Source organism: Sesamum indicum, linkage group LG5 (genome assembly GCF_026168435.1).
Source record: "Sesamum indicum cultivar Baizhima isolate 11 linkage group LG5, ASM2616843v1, whole genome shotgun sequence".
NCBI classification, from domain to species: Eukaryota; Viridiplantae; Streptophyta; class Magnoliopsida; order Lamiales; family Pedaliaceae; genus Sesamum; species Sesamum indicum.
In genome coordinates this window covers 1,868,424-1,884,803 of record NC_142661.1, presented here as the reverse complement: position 1 = coordinate 1,884,803, position 16,380 = coordinate 1,868,424, and the positions used below count along the sequence as shown (strand labels likewise).

The 16,380-nt window shown below is 35.5% G+C and overlaps 3 protein-coding genes across 12 annotated transcripts; 1 reads left to right on the top strand and 2 right to left on the bottom strand.

Annotated features, from left to right (window-relative positions):
- Positions 1–174: 174 nt before the first annotated feature.
- Positions 175–1,178, bottom strand: LOC105162823 (calmodulin-binding protein 25). Its single transcript, XM_011080945.3, has one exon. The coding sequence runs from the start codon at positions 987–989 to the stop codon at positions 354–356; it is 636 nt and encodes a 211-aa protein (XP_011079247.1). The 5' UTR covers positions 990–1,178; the 3' UTR covers positions 175–353.
- Positions 1,179–2,816: 1,638 nt separating this feature from the next.
- On the top strand, positions 2,817–8,751 carry LOC105162824 (Polyketide cyclase / dehydrase and lipid transport protein). Of its 10 annotated transcripts, none has more exons than XM_011080955.3 (7): positions 2,817–2,976; positions 4,763–5,040; positions 5,907–6,240; positions 6,649–6,816; positions 7,119–7,353; positions 8,195–8,300; positions 8,389–8,751. In XM_011080955.3, exons 2-5 carry the CDS (start codon positions 4,790–4,792, stop codon positions 7,329–7,331), a joined length of 966 nt encoding a protein of 321 aa, XP_011079257.1. In that variant the 5' UTR covers positions 2,817–2,976; positions 4,763–4,789; the 3' UTR covers positions 7,332–7,353; positions 8,195–8,300; positions 8,389–8,751. The 10 variants fall into 10 exon arrangements, with proteins under 10 accessions (XP_011079257.1, XP_011079256.1, XP_088736645.1 ...); XM_011080954.3 differs by having other exon boundaries at positions 2,818–2,976; positions 4,777–5,040; XM_088880519.1 differs by having other exon boundaries at positions 2,818–2,976; positions 4,722–5,040.
- Positions 8,752–9,016: 265 nt separating this feature from the next.
- EGY1 (Peptidase M50 family protein) lies at positions 9,017–16,150 on the bottom strand. Its single transcript, XM_011080957.3, has 10 exons — positions 15,709–16,150; positions 13,416–13,880; positions 13,172–13,312; positions 12,198–12,299; positions 10,796–11,007; positions 10,483–10,533; positions 10,338–10,407; positions 9,675–9,743; positions 9,497–9,547; positions 9,017–9,384 (listed from the first exon to the last, which is right to left on the bottom strand). The coding sequence occupies exons 1-10, from the start codon at positions 16,033–16,035 to the stop codon at positions 9,226–9,228; spliced, it is 1,647 nt and encodes a 548-aa protein (XP_011079259.1). The 5' UTR covers positions 16,036–16,150; the 3' UTR covers positions 9,017–9,225.
- Between the last annotated feature and the right edge of the window lie 230 nt (positions 16,151–16,380).

The following is a 16,380-nucleotide window of genomic DNA, read 5'->3' as shown; positions in this document are numbered from 1 at the left end:
GTAAACTCCACTTTTATATGTATTACGTAGTAAGGTAAGTAAAATTAAATTTAATATATTATTATTTAAATTAATATTGAACTTAAAAGATTATATTTGAGTTTAATTTAATTTATAATCAAATCAAATTTAGATGAGCTTTAGTTGAATGAGATATAAATTGAATTCAAATAATTATGGAAATAAGAAAATTAAAATTTAAAAAGGAAAAAGAGTTGCATTCATACAAGCCAAGATGTTCTACCCACAGACCCCAACAATATTAACAGATCTTCCCATTTTACCCCTCCCCTACTTTTTCCTAAAAAAAAAATTAAAATTAAATTAAAATTAAAATTGCTGTTGCTCCAAAGCTACATAGCTTTCCATGACTCGAGAGTGGGAAAGCTACAAAAAGAGTCAAAGTAGCGCTCTGTCGCAGCGGCGCCACCGTCCCCCACCGCCGCATATGGCTGAGACACCAGAGACGAAACTGAGCCGTCCAGTAAAAAAGCCGACGCGTCCAGTGTTGGTAATCCTCCACCAGGCTGCACCGGATTTGATGGATCGGGCGTCCACACCGGCGCGACGGGGAGCTGAACGTTCAAGCCACCGAACTTCACGCCGGTCACCTGCTGCACCATCTGCCTGAAATTCTCCGGATCCGCGGCGATAAACGTCGTCGTCGCAGCTCGCTTCGACTTGCGCGACTTGCGCTTCGTGACCCTTCCGCTAGTGGGAACGCTCCGGCACTGCAGCTTCGAGACGGGGGCGTCGTTCTCAGAGCCGCCGGAAGGGGTCGGCGTTGCATCCGGCTTAGCGAATAGAGAGCCGACCATTCCGGCGGAGAAAACGTCGGAAGTAGTAGTACTGGTGAATGAGCTCTGCAGAGCCTTCGTTATCGCATCATTTTCCTTGGTGAAAACATCGGAAATCCAAGCATCCGCGGCAAAGGCCGGCCGGAACGACCACGGCTGCTCGATCGTCGTCAGATTATCGTAAGAAGCCATTTCTTTTTCTCAAAATCAACAAGAAGAAAAACGCTTTCGTTCAAAACAAACACATTCTTGGTATAAGCTAAAAGGATAGTCCTGTTTTTACACATATATAGCTTAAAGAGTTCCAACACTGAATAATACAGTGAGGGGGTGAGTGAAGAGAGAAGAGAGGGGAGAGATTTATGGATGAGAGGGTGGTGAAGGCTGAAGGGTCAATAAATAGGGCGGTGGTGGGGTGGGGAGGAAGGAACCTCGTTCCTTTGGACACGCAGCAGGCTGACATGTACGGAACCTACACTTTTTAAACTTGCTTGTAGAGGACTAATTATTAGTTATATGCGTCCCAAATATATTAATGGGAAATTTTTGTTCCCAATCATCTCATTTAAATCTGAACCAATTATATGTCAGATACAACGTACTTGTCATGTGATTAATGTATAATTTATAAAAAATAGTCAATTATGGAGCAAATATCCCACACTTGTTCTATGACTAAATTGGTTCGACTGAACTAGATTTGGACAAAAATTTTCCTACATTAATTACCCAAAAATTTACTCCAAATTGAGTATTCTCGTAGTTGAATTAATTATATAATAAATATAATATATTTATATTTTAATTAAGAGATAATTATATTGTTCTTTATATGATTTGGTGTAATTATGTATAATTTTTTTATAGCTTGAAAGTTTATATTTAGTATTCTTTATGTTTGTTTTCTTTCAATAAATAGATTCATTCGTTAGTCAAAATTTGATCGAAAAATTGAACAAAAATCCATTTTTACTTCTAATTAACTTACTGTTAACTTATAGCATGGTAAATAATTTATTTCTGATGAAACTACCCTTATAAGGATGAGGATATACTTCATTACATACATTAGTGCGTGTGAAGATGTATAACAGTAGTTTGATACGAAATAATGCGTTATTTTCACTTTGCCCCATCTATTCTAGTTTTTTTTCACTTTATCCCCCCTTACTAATGATTGTATCACTTAAAACCCCCTTATACCCTTATAAATATTTCACTTGCACCCCAACTCTTAAAATTAATTTTGTAAAGTTTAACAATTTGGTTCAACGGATTTTATAAAATAAAATAGTTATGATAAAATTATGAAAATTTCTTTTTTAATACTTTTGACATCTCTATACTATGACTGAAATAACTATAAATTTAAAATATAATTATTTAAATACTAAAATATTTTTCGGAATATTTTTAGAGAGAATATAAAATCAAACAATCATATAATAATTATGAAAAGTTTAATTTAGAAATGATACAAAATTTGAATTGCATAAGATGAATTTTTTAAAATTAAATAAGATGCACAATTTTTTAATATTATTTCAAGCACAACATTATTAGGACAAAAATATTACTTTTATTATCTTATATTTAGGAAAAAAATTACATCAATATCAAAATATATTATTTTTATGTGTAATTATTTTCTGAATTTCTTAGAAGTAAAATTGTCCGACTATTAAATCCATCTAAATAGTTTTAAATTTTGAAAGTTTTTAAATGATTATATCCTAAATTAAAATAATTTTGTATTTTTGGAAATTATTCTATTATTTAAATTTTAAAAATTATTATAATAACGCAGAAATGTTACGTGACTGCCCAAAACATTTCATAGTTGCATTATGAATATTTAATTCTATAAATTTTATTGAACTTAATTATAAGAAGTAATGGAAAATAAATGAAATTTTAAGATTTTTTGTTTCCTAATATTTCAAATAAATAAATTTTCATTTTTTTTATATCGAAATATTTATTTTTCATCACATAAGAGAAAATTAAAAGATACTGAAACTTCACTTCACTTCACTGGTAAAGTGCGCTTTTAGTTATCGCGTTTCTTGGAATGAATTAGCTTGCAGGCCGCCTGAAGATTGGCTGCTTCACAGCCACAATTCCGGTCTCATCCGCCGCCGTCTCTCTCCGCCTGTACACTTTTTCCGACGAACTACTGGTAGCCATCTCGTTTCGTTTTCTTTACTTTCGATAACTTTTCCGGCTTTTTTTGTTTTTCCTTTTAGTAATTCCAGAAACATAATTCATCAATTGAATTCCGTGCATGGTTTGAAATTCATTTTCGCTGATGTCATACGGAGCTTAGAGTACTCAATTGAAATTAAGCGGCTGTAGTTGAGCTCCATATTTCCTAATTCTTGCACAAGTATGACCTTTTGTTGAGGACGGATTAGAACTGACAAGGGTTGTCTTAGAAATTGTCAATTTGTTTTAGAGTCTCGGAGTTGGGAATATGGAAAGCTGGAGAGAACCTGGAAGCAAACTAATGATATATGGTAGACAAAAGACGAAAGTTTCCATGTCATGCAGAAAAGGCATAAGTTAAGGGTGCTGTTAGTGTTGTTACATCCACGCATACAGGCATTCTTGGTGAATGAGTTATTTGTTCTTCATGGGAATGTGACCCCAGTAAAAGATGAAGAACTATGATGTCGGCTTAGATTTGTCACAAGAACTTTTAGGATTTTGATGATTTGGAGTATAAACGCTTCTCGACTATTTGGGTTGTTTGAATTATTTTCTTTTTATTGCTTGAACTCTGTGTTAGTATATGATATTGATTAATCACATGTTCATGTTCTTTTTCCCTTGTTTATATGGTCAGACATTTGAGGTCTGATATATTCATAGATAGGTAGTGATCTGTGTCTACGATTTAAGGCTATGGTTCAAACTAAGCAACTAGAGAGCTGTATCCTGGGAAGAGGGATCATTTAAGAACAAATGTCAAAAATTTGTCCAAAAGACGCAGTTTCAGAGGCAAGTATATAAGAATTCATATGGTGTAGGAAAGACAAATTCGATGGACTACTGTGTCTAAGACATCTTAGATGTAGCACTTGGCTGGAGAAAGAAAAATGATGTGGACCTGTTCATGGTAAGGTGAGGTCATAAGCTCCTTAAAACGTCTTAATAGATATTCTAAAGATTATACTCTTGAAAATCGTTGTGGCAATTTTTTTTAAATATAGATCCTAAAATAAGAATTTTAGGATCTTATAAACTCTAAAACATCTTATCAACTCTTTTATCTTTATATCCCAACAAACAAAAACACACTCATAAATTTATTAGTACTTCACTTTTTTCCTTCGTATAATTGATTTTTCCCCCCTAAATCAACATTATCTATTTATATAATTTTAAATTCTAATAATTTGATAGGTTTTCGGTCATTATTATAGTATGAAGAGCTTAATTATTATGCCAAATACTCTAACATCTTATAAGCTTTGACATAAAGACTTTCAGAGCTTATTTTTAATATAAGATTAAACATATTGATCCTCTTAAAACATCTTATAATATGTTGGAGGTTATAAGATATTTCAAATAAGCTTAGCCAAACACCCTCTAAATGTAAGTTTGAAAGAAGTCAGTTGTTTGAAAAATAACATTAAACTGTTAACGCTGTATGTAAATTTTTCTGCCACGTTTACAAAAGATACTTATCGGTTAGCTTTTTTTCCATGTTGTGTTTCCCATTAGCAGCCTCCAGTTACTTCTGTTTTCCTCTGCTCTTCAAAATGAGAAATTTTAACTACTGGGAAAATGATATTCGTGTGATGCTTGGTCTTGAAAGCACAGTATCTTTGCTCCAGCATCTGTAATGTCTTCTGGGCTCTCCACCTCATGTAATAACCACCGAGGGTTTTGACAATGCATACACACTCATCTTAGCAGAAATGCAATCTTACTGCAACATTCAATTAATTACTAGTCAGTCCATTTTGAGCAGCTTCTTGGAACAAATGACTCCACTGTTCTCTACAACTGCAACTCTGTCATGTGCTTCCACCACTACAAGTCCCAAATTATCCATTGCAAAGTCTCTGTTCAACAGCAGATGCCCTAATCGAACTGGGCCCTTTGTTGTATTGGAAGCAGAATCTGCCTTTCTAGCCAATACACCAAGGAAATGGAAGCCCTATGAACTTTCCAATGTTCGGTTTCTTCAACAGAAAAAGCCTTTGGTTGTTTGCATCTCCTACTCTTGTACTAGGTACTGATTTTTCTTTGTTTTTTTTCCTTGTCCAAATTCATGATTTTGTTTGGTTCTGTGCATGTGATTCTTTAATCCTTTGATTTGACTTTCAAGTTGACTTTGAGTGTTGATAGATAGAAAGATAGACTTCATGTAGCCTTTGTGTTGGGTGTCCGAATTTTCAGCATACAGGAACCAAAGTCTGATTATCAGCCTAGTGGTGCTCATATTTCATTTTTCATTCACATTTCAAGAATTCTTAATCATTACCCTTTGTGATATGATCTTGTAATCCTCATTGAAAGTCATATTCTTAAAATATTAATACTACATGATTGTCCTCTCTAACATTATAAGTTTTTACATAAGGTGGTCGTTTAACATGGTAGTAGAGCTAAGAGTCAAGCTGAACCTGTTCGAACCTCATTGCCACCCATGCATAAAAGAAATGTTTCACGTGCAGGTTTTGCACGTGAGGGGGCGTGTTAAGATATTAATATTAAATGATTCTCCTTTCTAACTGTTTAAGTTTTAAACTTTTAGGTAAGGTGGTCGGTCAACACATTATTGCAGAATCCTTGTAAGTTTACATCCAAACTTTTAACCAGTGATTGAGTCGCCCCAACTCTCGGACTGCTTCTTATAATATTTGGGTTTATATACAATATACATACAAGCATGGGAATAAATTCGTGATCTATTTTGCTCAGCATTGTAAATTGCTGCAGTAAATAGGGGATACACGAAGAAATCAAGAACACAGATCAATGTGGCTTACTCATACATGCCCTTTACAAAAAATCTATTTTTGATGACTTGCATGGGAACATTTTTATTTGATAACTACGTCCTACTTTAGTCGGAAATTATCTTAACATCACCAGGATTCTGTCTTCTCAAACTAGGGCTTACTTTGGGGGTGATTCTGGAAATACTCCAGAGGCTGAGAATGATGATAATGGTAGTGGTGATGAGCGCAGTGAACAGGACGCGTGTGACCCTCCACCCGATTTTGAACTTCTAGATGATGGCATTGAGATAGCAATAGAAAAGACAGGCAAGAACAGCAGGAGAATTACATCAAAGGTAGCTGTGCAGGCCAGCCTCCAAACAGTTTGGGATATATTAACCGACTATGAAAGATTGGCTGATTTTATTCCAGGCCTAGCAGTAAGCCAGTTGCTTGAGAAGAGAGATAAATTTGCTCGTCTATTTCAGGTATCCTCATCATTTCCTTTAGTCCAAATTATTTTTCTTTTTGTCTCACTCACTTCCTTTTGTTAGTGTCTTTTTGTGGTACATTATTCTTAAAGAAATAGGGATCTAGAAAGTAAGATGTTTGCACAAAATTCATTTGTCTCTATATTTTCACTTGTTATTTGATTTGGTTAGCATCTTAGATTAAGAACTTCTCCATTATTTTAATCTCATACTATTGCCCCTACTACTTTGCACCATACTTCTTGGTGCTTGTTGAGAATGAGTTGGAGTCTAGGAATCATCAAGTGATTATTATATATTCTATTCCTCATATCTATCACTAACCAGTTCCATATCGCATGGGAGTCACATTCACTCTCTCTTTCTTATATTCTCAACTGATATTGCATCTACTGCGTTTAACAGATTGGCGAGCAGAATTTGGCATTTGGGCTGAAATTTAATGCAAAAGGCATTATTGATTGTTTCGAGAAAGATCTTCAGACTCTTCCTTTTGGTCAAAAGCGTGATATTGAGTTCAAGATGGTCGAGGGTGACTTCCAACTCTTTGAAGGGAAGTGGTCTATTGAACAGGTTGAGATTTGTTTCTCATTCCTATTCTGATTGTAACTTTATTTTTCATATCCTCAAGCCCCAAGGTTCTGTGTTCACAATAACAAATCAGTGAGAAGTTCTTCAATTGTTAAGCATACTTTCTTGAACTTAGTTTTCTTTTTTGTATTAGTTATATAATTGTAAGATTTTTTCCAATGAAATGAAAGGCATACTGAAGGTAATCATTGATTACGAATTCTTTTAGAGTTTGTGGTTATGTTTTATTTCAGAATCCATTTTGTGATTTATATTGGAGTCTAAAGAACTATTGTGTTTTTCAGGAGGTGAAGCAGAATCCTGGAGATTCACAGAGTGATTCTGTAATTGGCGAAGAATATCAAACAACGCTTCTGTATATTGTACTGGTGAAACCTAAAGTGTGGTTGCCCGTGCGCCTTGTTGAGGGTAGACTCTGCAAGGAGATCAGATCAAACCTGTCATGCATACGGGAAGAAGCTGAGAAAGCTTTTCAGAATACAAATTTTGCTTTGTAGTAGATTTGCATGTCTGCAGTAGGTATGCTCTGTACAGTTTCTTGAATATTTAGCTTTTGGTAGTGGGTTCACTAATTCCCTTTTCGTCTGTCAGAATTAAATTATACTTCTCTAATGCACAATGAGCAAGCATCTCTGTATTATGGAATAATACAAGTATAAATCAAGAGGTTACTTGGAAAAATAGACATGTTTGTACTTTTGTAATATGTTGTTGCAAGTTGGTTGGCGTCCAGACGGCACCCAAGATAGGGATTCTTGATCTGTGAGATTATGAGCAGTGAGCTTGATGATATAAAGTATTAGTACCGTAAAGGGTAAAAATAGTTACAGTTAGATGATCTCGCACTGTCATCATCAAAATATATGCGTCTCAAGAAGTACCCATTGCAGAATGAAATTATCTTTATTAGAATATATTATGGAACTTATTAGAAATATTGGCAATCAAAATATATGCGTCTCAAGAAGTACCCATTGCAGAATGAAATTATCTTTATTAGAATATATTATGGAACTTAGTAGAAATATTGGCATTCGTGGACTCAAAATTGACCTCTGGTTCTATCCTGTAATATTATTGATGATATGATGAACGGGCTTTCTTCTATCCTGTAATTATTATTCACAATACATGATACGATGAACTTGCCATGGGAACTTGTATGGTATGAGCCTTGAGTTGCAAGTCAATTTGCCAGTTTCTTTTGTGCATGCTTGTAATAGATTTAAGGTTCGGTCATGCTTTCTGAGAGCAAGCATGCATACACCTTCATGAGTATTGTTATACTGTAATTTCACCTTCTTGATTCTTTTTTTGGATGAAATTAAACTGGACTTCTTGTTTTGCTTATTTCCGACAGAATTGTTTGTCTTCATTCATTGTTCAAGGATCAGTAATCCCAGAAATTGAGCATGCCCCGGATGTCACATTGTTCTCAAATGGCTACATTGACTTGCTGCAGTAAGGTCCATCTCTCAACTCTTTTTCTCTTCGGAAATTACACTTTCAACTAAATTCTGCCGCTTGAATTTCTGGTCATCTATCTGCCTACAGAGGCTTGCCAATTGCAAAGAACAAGGGCACGACAGCATTTTCCTGTGTACTCTGACTACAGAGCTTGCATTGAGCTGTATTGAAGAGAATACGCTCTTGAATTTCACTTGGCGGATGCATTGCCAGAGAATCCAACGGTACATCAGATTGACTCACTGCAGTGAGAATACTTGATTAGGAACCTGCTGTCTATTCTATTTACAGTATTACTTGTTTATTCTAGCTTGTAAGTTGTATGTATTATTTCATTATTTGGTTTATACGTTAGGGTTTTAAGTTAGTACAAATGCTGTTTCACAAATGTAAAAAAACAAAAGAAAGGGAAGAAGAGGGAACTTATTATGAGAAGTTTCCATTTCATAACGGTAATTGTTTGAGAAAACCACTCCTTATTATTGTTCTGAAAATACTTGCAATTTATACTACTAGTTTGTTACTTTATAGTATGAATCTTTTGAAATTTATACTGTGATGTCAGACTTAATTCGCAGGGAAATATGATGTCACAATCATGTAAAAGGGCATCAAACAGATCTGCCAATCACAAACCGAATGAACTATAATATGAGAAAAGCAATTCCACCATCTTGTGACATTGAAAATACATAAATGCAAGGATTCCAAGAAAGACTAAAGTTTGAAGGTATTGACATTTAAAGATAACTCTGTTTGAACATACAGTATTTATGTACGATAAACAAAAGTGGAGCCTGTTGAGAGATCAATCTGCAACCACCAACTAGTTACTGGATGCCTCATTATAAGGAACAAAAAGAACTAATTTCACCTTATTCCAAGTCAAAATTGGAATTTCTGCTCAAGTGGTACAATCCTCAATCAAAACGAGGTCACTAGGCCTATACCTAACTCTTCTGCCAGTTCATCCCACACCGGAAGCAGCGTCAGCACTACTAGAACAATTGCCACTGTAACAACTGCTTTTCGCCAAGTCCCCACTTCTGTTACATCATTTAAGCATGGTTTCTCTGGAGCCCTCTGCGTAAATTCACACTTACTCATCAACATGAGAACATTTATGATCATCACGAGAACAAAAGGAGAATTGTATTCTGAATCTTTGGTTTGACAGTTTTTATTCATTACATACCTGACATATCAGCACATATAATCCCCAAGGAAGCGATAAGGGTCCACCGAGCTAACAGTCAGAAGAAGCAGATCTTAGTGATAGTAGTTGTATTTCAAATACAGATATAACACAAACAAGAAACAGAATGCAAGATTAGCAAATTTGCTAAAACTTGGCTAATCAAAGATGAACGTACCACTCCTAACCCCAACAAGGTATAAGTTGCCAAACCAGAAGCGATGAGTGTATTCCTACCAAAAGCCCCCTGATGATGACATAGAAGATATTGGTCAAGTATGTCATGTTTCTAAAGTACACAATTAACCCACCAAATTACAAAAATATGCATATCTTTCCAACCACACAAGCAGGCAGGTGATGGAATCAAGCTATAGGACTTAGTAGCATGAAATAATATGTTGAATCTGCTTCAGAGTTTCTCTTTGATGTGTCAATAGCCAAGGTTGCAGAGAAAGATTACATTATTACTCACAAACAGCCATTTTAGAAAATTATCATCTTGCACTCCAGCCAAGAATTATGCACCCGCAAAGAAATCATATTTGAAGAATGCTGCAATTGAAGCAAATCAGTTTAGGACATTCATACATAATATTGGCACAGAGACAAAGAAAGCATATGGCGTCTAGTCATTATATCAATGCCCAAGTTGCTCCCTGAACACTAAGGTAAATACTTTTTTAGCAGAACAAAAAGCAACTACTTTCGGTTGGCAACTAAGGTGATGCAATCTGCACATTTTGGGTTAATGTAATGTCTCTGGGACCAATTTTCATCATGCACTGGAGTGAGGACAAATATAAAGATAAATATGCTAGAAAACAAACAAAGCAGCTACCTGCATAGCTCTTCCACCATCGAGACACCCCACAGGCAGCAAATTAAAAGCTGATGTTGTCAACCCACACCTACAACGTGAGAGGCTTGACATTTAGCATACTCATTTATTGTAATAAATTTAAATCTCCATAAAGATGCATCACCAGCCAGCAATCACTAAAGGATGGATTGAAACAGTTGCTGCATGCATAGCCCTGTAACATACACAAGCAGTGTAACAGAATGTTAATTGCAGGACTTCGGAATAGAAGAGGATCACTGAAGAATCATGCTAAGCTATAAAACAAGACCAATTTGGGTAGCCTAAGTCTGAATACGGACATAACAAAACCTCCAACCTCCCCTTTTTATTGTAAATAAGAATGACTGAATACATGAGGATCTCAGCATTCAAGTTTGACTGTTTGAGGAGAATTCCTTAGGACAGAAACTTGAAAAGGTAATACGCGGACTTACTTATAGCCCAGAACAGCTCTGCTGATGAGGCCAAGAAACAATGAACCTTGGAAAAGTGTGCTTGGAACCTGCACAAAATCTCCTGCCACATCTGGATTTGATGAAAGAAGCAACCCAACAGCAAACATAGAGAAAGATAATGCAGCTCCTGCAAATGGCCCGGCCAATGAAATATCCACCTTTGCTTTCCGATCAGGAAGAATAGACTTGAACTACAGAATAAAGCAACACAAAACAACAATTGGGAGTTTTGGAGTCAGAAACCTCAATGCCCCAATAATTACAAGAATAGTGTTTCAGAATTACTTGATTCGAGCAAAGGAAAGACATATGCAATATCTGACTGGCCCTGGGATGGTAAATTGCATGTAGATTTCAGAATGATCTAGGAATGAATAAAATAGTACAAGGATGGAACTGCAGGATTTTGGCATCTTTATGCTACTTCAAATTTTGTGTTTTCGTAGTATAGAGAAAAAAAATAACTTTGCCATATGAAGGCAACATGAGCTCTAATTCATGACAGTATATTCACATAGAGTAAAATGAACTGCTAAACCTTAACATTCTGGGGAAGTATGATCAGAAATAGCAGCCTCCATCTAAAACAGTAGATAAAGGATCTTTGCCTGATACAAGATCAAAGGCATCAAGGAAGAAAGAAGAGGAAACAACAGCACTACAGATCACTTTCAGCCAGAAGATAAAAAAAAATAAAGAGAATTTGATGTACAATAACACTTGATCTACAAACCAGGAAAATAAAAATCGTAAATGGAACCCAAAACAGAATTTTCTGTAAGCAATAAGGGGCAATCAATTAATAACTCAGTGATTTTCTCCTGATTTTCTAACATATGCTAATCGTATCTAACAAAGGCATTTACTTAGCTGATTACCTCTTTTTTAATTCCCAACTGTGCTGCTGATGAAATGCACAATCGGTCTTAACTCATAACTACACTGACCGTGTGCTGAATAATGGAGCAGGACAGCAAAACTAGTTAGAAATGTCACCCTCCAGAAAGACAAAAAAGTAAAGAAAAATATGGAAAGGAGTGAAAACCTTAGACACAAAAGGGAGACGAAAAAGGGACTATACCAAGAGATTAAGAGAAAAAATGTTCCAGCATACAAGCAAGAATAAAAAGGAACATATAACAGATTACCACATCAGTCTTCCAAGGGAGCTTCCTAAGTTAAAAACAAAAACCAAAAACCAAAAAGAAACAAAGAAAAACAAAAAAGAACTACTAGCGAAGAAATTAGCATAAGATTGTGTATGATCCTAAGTAGAAAATAATTAACCTATACTGCTTTCCAACTCCAGAAAACATCGTCTATGCATGATAAACAGTGAATTAGACCATGAGAATGAATGATTTTGTGGATAGACTCTTACCTGAGTAATTGCTCCAAAGCTCCCCAGGGTAATGTTTGGAATAAAATAAGGAATACTAAGTTTCACATTTCGCGGAAAGGCAGCAAGAATATGTCCAACTTCCTGCAGGGAATGAACTCCTTCATGTCGATGATCTCATAAAAACATGTGACCATAGTATGAAATTCTATATCTGATCACCTTCTCAAGGTCAAACTTTATGAAAAAGAATTGATACAATCTGACAGCAAGGTCTTACAATGACAAAGAAAATAATGCAAAAGAACCAAATGTTGGTACACTTATTATGCAATTTCCCAGAAAAAAAAGAAGCTTTGAGTCTGGAAACTTTTTTTCTCAAAACATAGTTCATCACTACCAATCCTAAATATGCCAGAAAACTTGACTTAATTAGAAGTAGAACCTTGTGTTCAGAAAAATACAGATTGTCCAGAAACACCCTCCGGGTTTTAGAAATTCCTTAAAATATATACCAAGAAAACAAGCAAAAGCACCAGATGTTTAGCATGCCATAGACCATTGTGGAAGACTTTGAGAGGAGCATTCTCTCCAACATTGTCAAAGTTGGAAGGCGTGCTGCCCAGCTATTGTTTTGGTCAGATATGAAAAATTAGTTGTTATTCAAAGTATTATGTTTTCCTCAAGAGAAATCTTGCAGAAAGACCCAAAGCGACTGTTGCAAGGAACATACAAAGATTAATTCAAATTGCAATTTATATGCCCAAACAAGAAAATACAAGATGACAAAAGATTCGGCTGCAACAAAACAGAGCATGTGTACCTCTGCCAGATGTATGCCTTACAAAAGGGTTTTTAAATCAAAATAGTATAGTTAAGTGTTTCTATACTCCATTCATCATCTGTTACATTTTCCAGTGAATGATAAAGGGCTTATGGTGAGAAATTCGAGCCTCTAGGTAGAAGTTGTATGCCTTAATGGATTTAACTTACCAGGGAGAAAAAATGTTACTTACATGAAACAGCTGGATTCCCAATACACCATAAGCCAGAGGCAAAGCAGAGTCCACAAATGGAAATAGGAGCTGCATATCTGGTGGTTCAATAGCATCAGGATCTGTGAAATATTTGACTATCTCTGGAGGAAGTCTATTGATCTGTATAGTAAAAACTCAAAACTAATTCAGGCCATCTGGATAGATTGTTGAGAAATCCATACACGCAATCAACTAAAAGATGTTGTTATGCAGATTAGCATACCTGAGATGCTATTCCAAGCTCAACTGAGGAACCAATAGTAAGAAGAAACAATAGAAGAGCAATAACATATTGCCAAAGAGTTGTTTGCTCTGGCTCTGAAACCTCTTTGCGCAGCAAGCCAAAGCTAACACGGGGTCCACCACGTGGGTCTTCTCCTTCAGAATTTGGTTCCTCCACCATGAATAGATTGTATTTATCTCCCATGATCTCAGATAACTGACTCTGAAGCTTTGCAAACACATCCTCCCTCTTTCCCCGAATATTGCCAAGAAAGAGAATCCCTTCTCCCAGATCACCAAAAGGCTCTTCTCTGGTTACCCAAAAGGTCGAATAGCCAAAGAGCTTTTCCTTAATAACTTTTACATCAGCAGGATCAACCTTTTCTGGCCCCAGTAGTTCCATTAATTTAAAAGAGTCCACCTGGAAGTTACTGTAAGCTGGTCCAACTGGTGACATAGTTGGTGGCTGAGGAAGCAAAAAAAGTTAAGTACTGGAGAGATCATTCATCCTCAAACAGTCAGCTAAGTGATCGACTATTTCAACAATGTGATACATAGTTCTTACTTTCTTGCTAGATTATTTAACTCTATTCTTAGGGCTTTTCACCACCTGGCTGCTGTTACTACTCGGAAGGGACATTTATGCACTGTGTTTGCAACGACTTACTTATTTGTCATCTCATGCGTGTCCATGATACCAAACTATGCCTTGGAATGTTTATTTGTTTTACAAGGATTGTTCGGGGATAGTGCATAAGTCAGACCACTGTTGCAGTTTGTGCACTTGACAGAGAAAAACTTACTGCTATATTGGGTTGTTTTATGTCTAACGATATCCAATCAAGGCATGAATGACTTGTACTCCAAGCTTGGTCTTTGAAGCTTAAGCTTCCAAATCTTATTCTCAGCTATGTTTGTGACACTTCGTACTGGGCAAATTGGATATATGGAAAGTGTTTAATGCCATGGTTGGATTCGCTCTCTTCTTTCCCTTATATTATTTTCTTCTTTGGTCCCTGGCAACTAGTTCTGACTTTTGCTTCACCAGATTCGGACACAAACTCTGTTACTTAACCCCTCATTTCCAACCCTTGGGCACTTGCATATATTCTACTCACATTCTCCACAAAAATTCAGCTAAAGTTTTCTGACTCAATCCTTTCTTCAACCTAACTACAGCTAAACATGAAACAACAGTCCCTGTTAATAGATTCTCTGATCTTTTAGAGTATTCTCATTATTCTTCACATGTTAGCGTTCTCTATGTATGAATATGTCAATAATGTAAGCAGATTTATTTTAAATTATCTAGGAAAAATTAATGTATGAAAGTATAAAGGTTCTTTTTGTAAAAGTGATCACTACTCTCATCTTCTTTGCTATTCCTGACCACAGTCCTACAGCACATCCTTTTTTCTAGGATTCTTTCATTAATAGCTATTTTTCAACCTTTGATTTGTCTGAATGATGTATCCGTTTATTCAGAATTTCAATTCAATTCATTAGATTTATTAGTCTTTTGACTCTACTTCGAGATCTTCTGGTGCTTGTATAACTTATCATTTTCTATATTTTCTTCCATGATGTATGTTTGTGATGAATTTTACAAATATTTCCTTTTGAAATCTGAGAATCAAATCACATCGGACATTCAAATTTTTTGTCCATTGAATGTCTAGATGCTTTAGTGTTGATTGATGCTCTTTTACTGTAGTCTTCTATTTTTCCAGAGTTTTAGCACATGGTAATCTTTAGTCATCATTCATCAACAGGTTGATAATCTATGGAAACGTTAGATTTGAGTCATTGACGCCTATTCATCAGATTTTCGAGCTCAGTAGATATTTTGCCAACAAGCTCGAGTTTGAGGGGCACTAGGTTGTATATGAGATCTTCTACAATATTCTTCTAATACTTCACTTGTTACATTCTATACATCATTAAACTTTGTCCATGATTGTAATATACCTAACTGATTTAAAAAATCTCTTCCTCTACCTATACCAGCAACACGGGCATTTATAGGGAGAGGAAAATTCAAAACCATCCAATACACAATGGTTACTCTCGCCTCTCTTCTCATCCTAACATGCTTTTCCTACTACCCCTTTGCCAAAGTCAATAACTTTATCCCCCAAAATGTACTAGTAATAAAGAACAATGTACGCTTCACACACTCACACACAATGCTTACGAAATTTTGCCTAAAAAGGAATCCAAAAAAAAAAAAAAGGAAAATGCACAAAATACAAAATCAACAACAAGAATAACAATACATAAATGAATAAGCTCACCCGTGTAGATATTGAAGCCGGCGAATTCTTGGAACTATCATCGGACTTCTTCTCGGATGACGCCATCGTCGCCAAATTTGAATTCTCTTTATTTTCTCTTTCGCCATGCATGCCCTTATCATCATTTCCATTACTCTTCCTACCATCATAACACGACCTAATCACAAAATTCAACTTCCCCAACTTCTCTTTCGAAATCAATCGCCTCCTCTTCGACAATAATTCTCCGCACAGAAAACACTTGCTGCTGTTGTTCTGATACTTTTCTCTGAATTTCCACCCATTTGGAGGACCTAAAACAAAGCTACAGTTGGATAGAATCCCCATTCTCGATCGGACTCAGCTTCACTCTCCTATGCGTATACCGCGCGCGCGCGTGTGTGTGTGTGTGTGTTTTTCGGAGATAAATTCAGAAAAATAGAGAGATATTTTGTAAGAAGAGAAGATTTTGAGATATGGTCTTCTTGAAATTTCAAAATATCAAATAAATATTTTAAATTAATATAATATTCTATTTAAATATTTTATCCGCTTATTTAAATCTAATATAAAAATATAAAATTTCATTCTATAATTATATTTTTTAGTTTGGTTAAATTACATGACACCCCTAAAATTAAGTTAAATTAGACAAATATCCTCTATTTTTTATAAAATTACAACTGCACTCCC

Bases quoted from the DNA above. Each gene is read 5' to 3' on its own strand.
- LOC105162823 (XM_011080945.3), bottom strand. From the start codon at position 989: ATGGCTTCTTACGATAATCTGACGACGATCGAGCAGCCGTGGTCGTTC.
- LOC105162824 (XM_088880519.1), top strand. From the start codon at position 4,724: ATGCAATCTTACTGCAACATTCAATTAATTACTAGTCAGTCCATTTTG. The intron at 5,041-5,906 runs GTACTGATTTTT...TAACATCACCAG, and splicing joins ATCTCCTACTCTTGTACTAG to GATTCTGTCTTCTCAAACTA. The intron at 6,241-6,648 runs GTATCCTCATCA...TGCGTTTAACAG, and splicing joins AATTTGCTCGTCTATTTCAG to ATTGGCGAGCAGAATTTGGC.
- EGY1 (XM_011080957.3), bottom strand. From the start codon at position 16,035: ATGGGGATTCTATCCAACTGTAGCTTTGTTTTAGGTCCTCCAAATGGG. The intron at 12,300-13,171 runs GTAAGTAACATT...CATTCCCTGCAG, and splicing joins TGGGAATCCAGCTGTTTCAT to GAAGTTGGACATATTCTTGC. The intron at 11,008-12,197 runs GTAAGAGTCTAT...TTTATTCTGTAG, and splicing joins GCTTTGGAGCAATTACTCAG to TTCAAGTCTATTCTTCCTGA.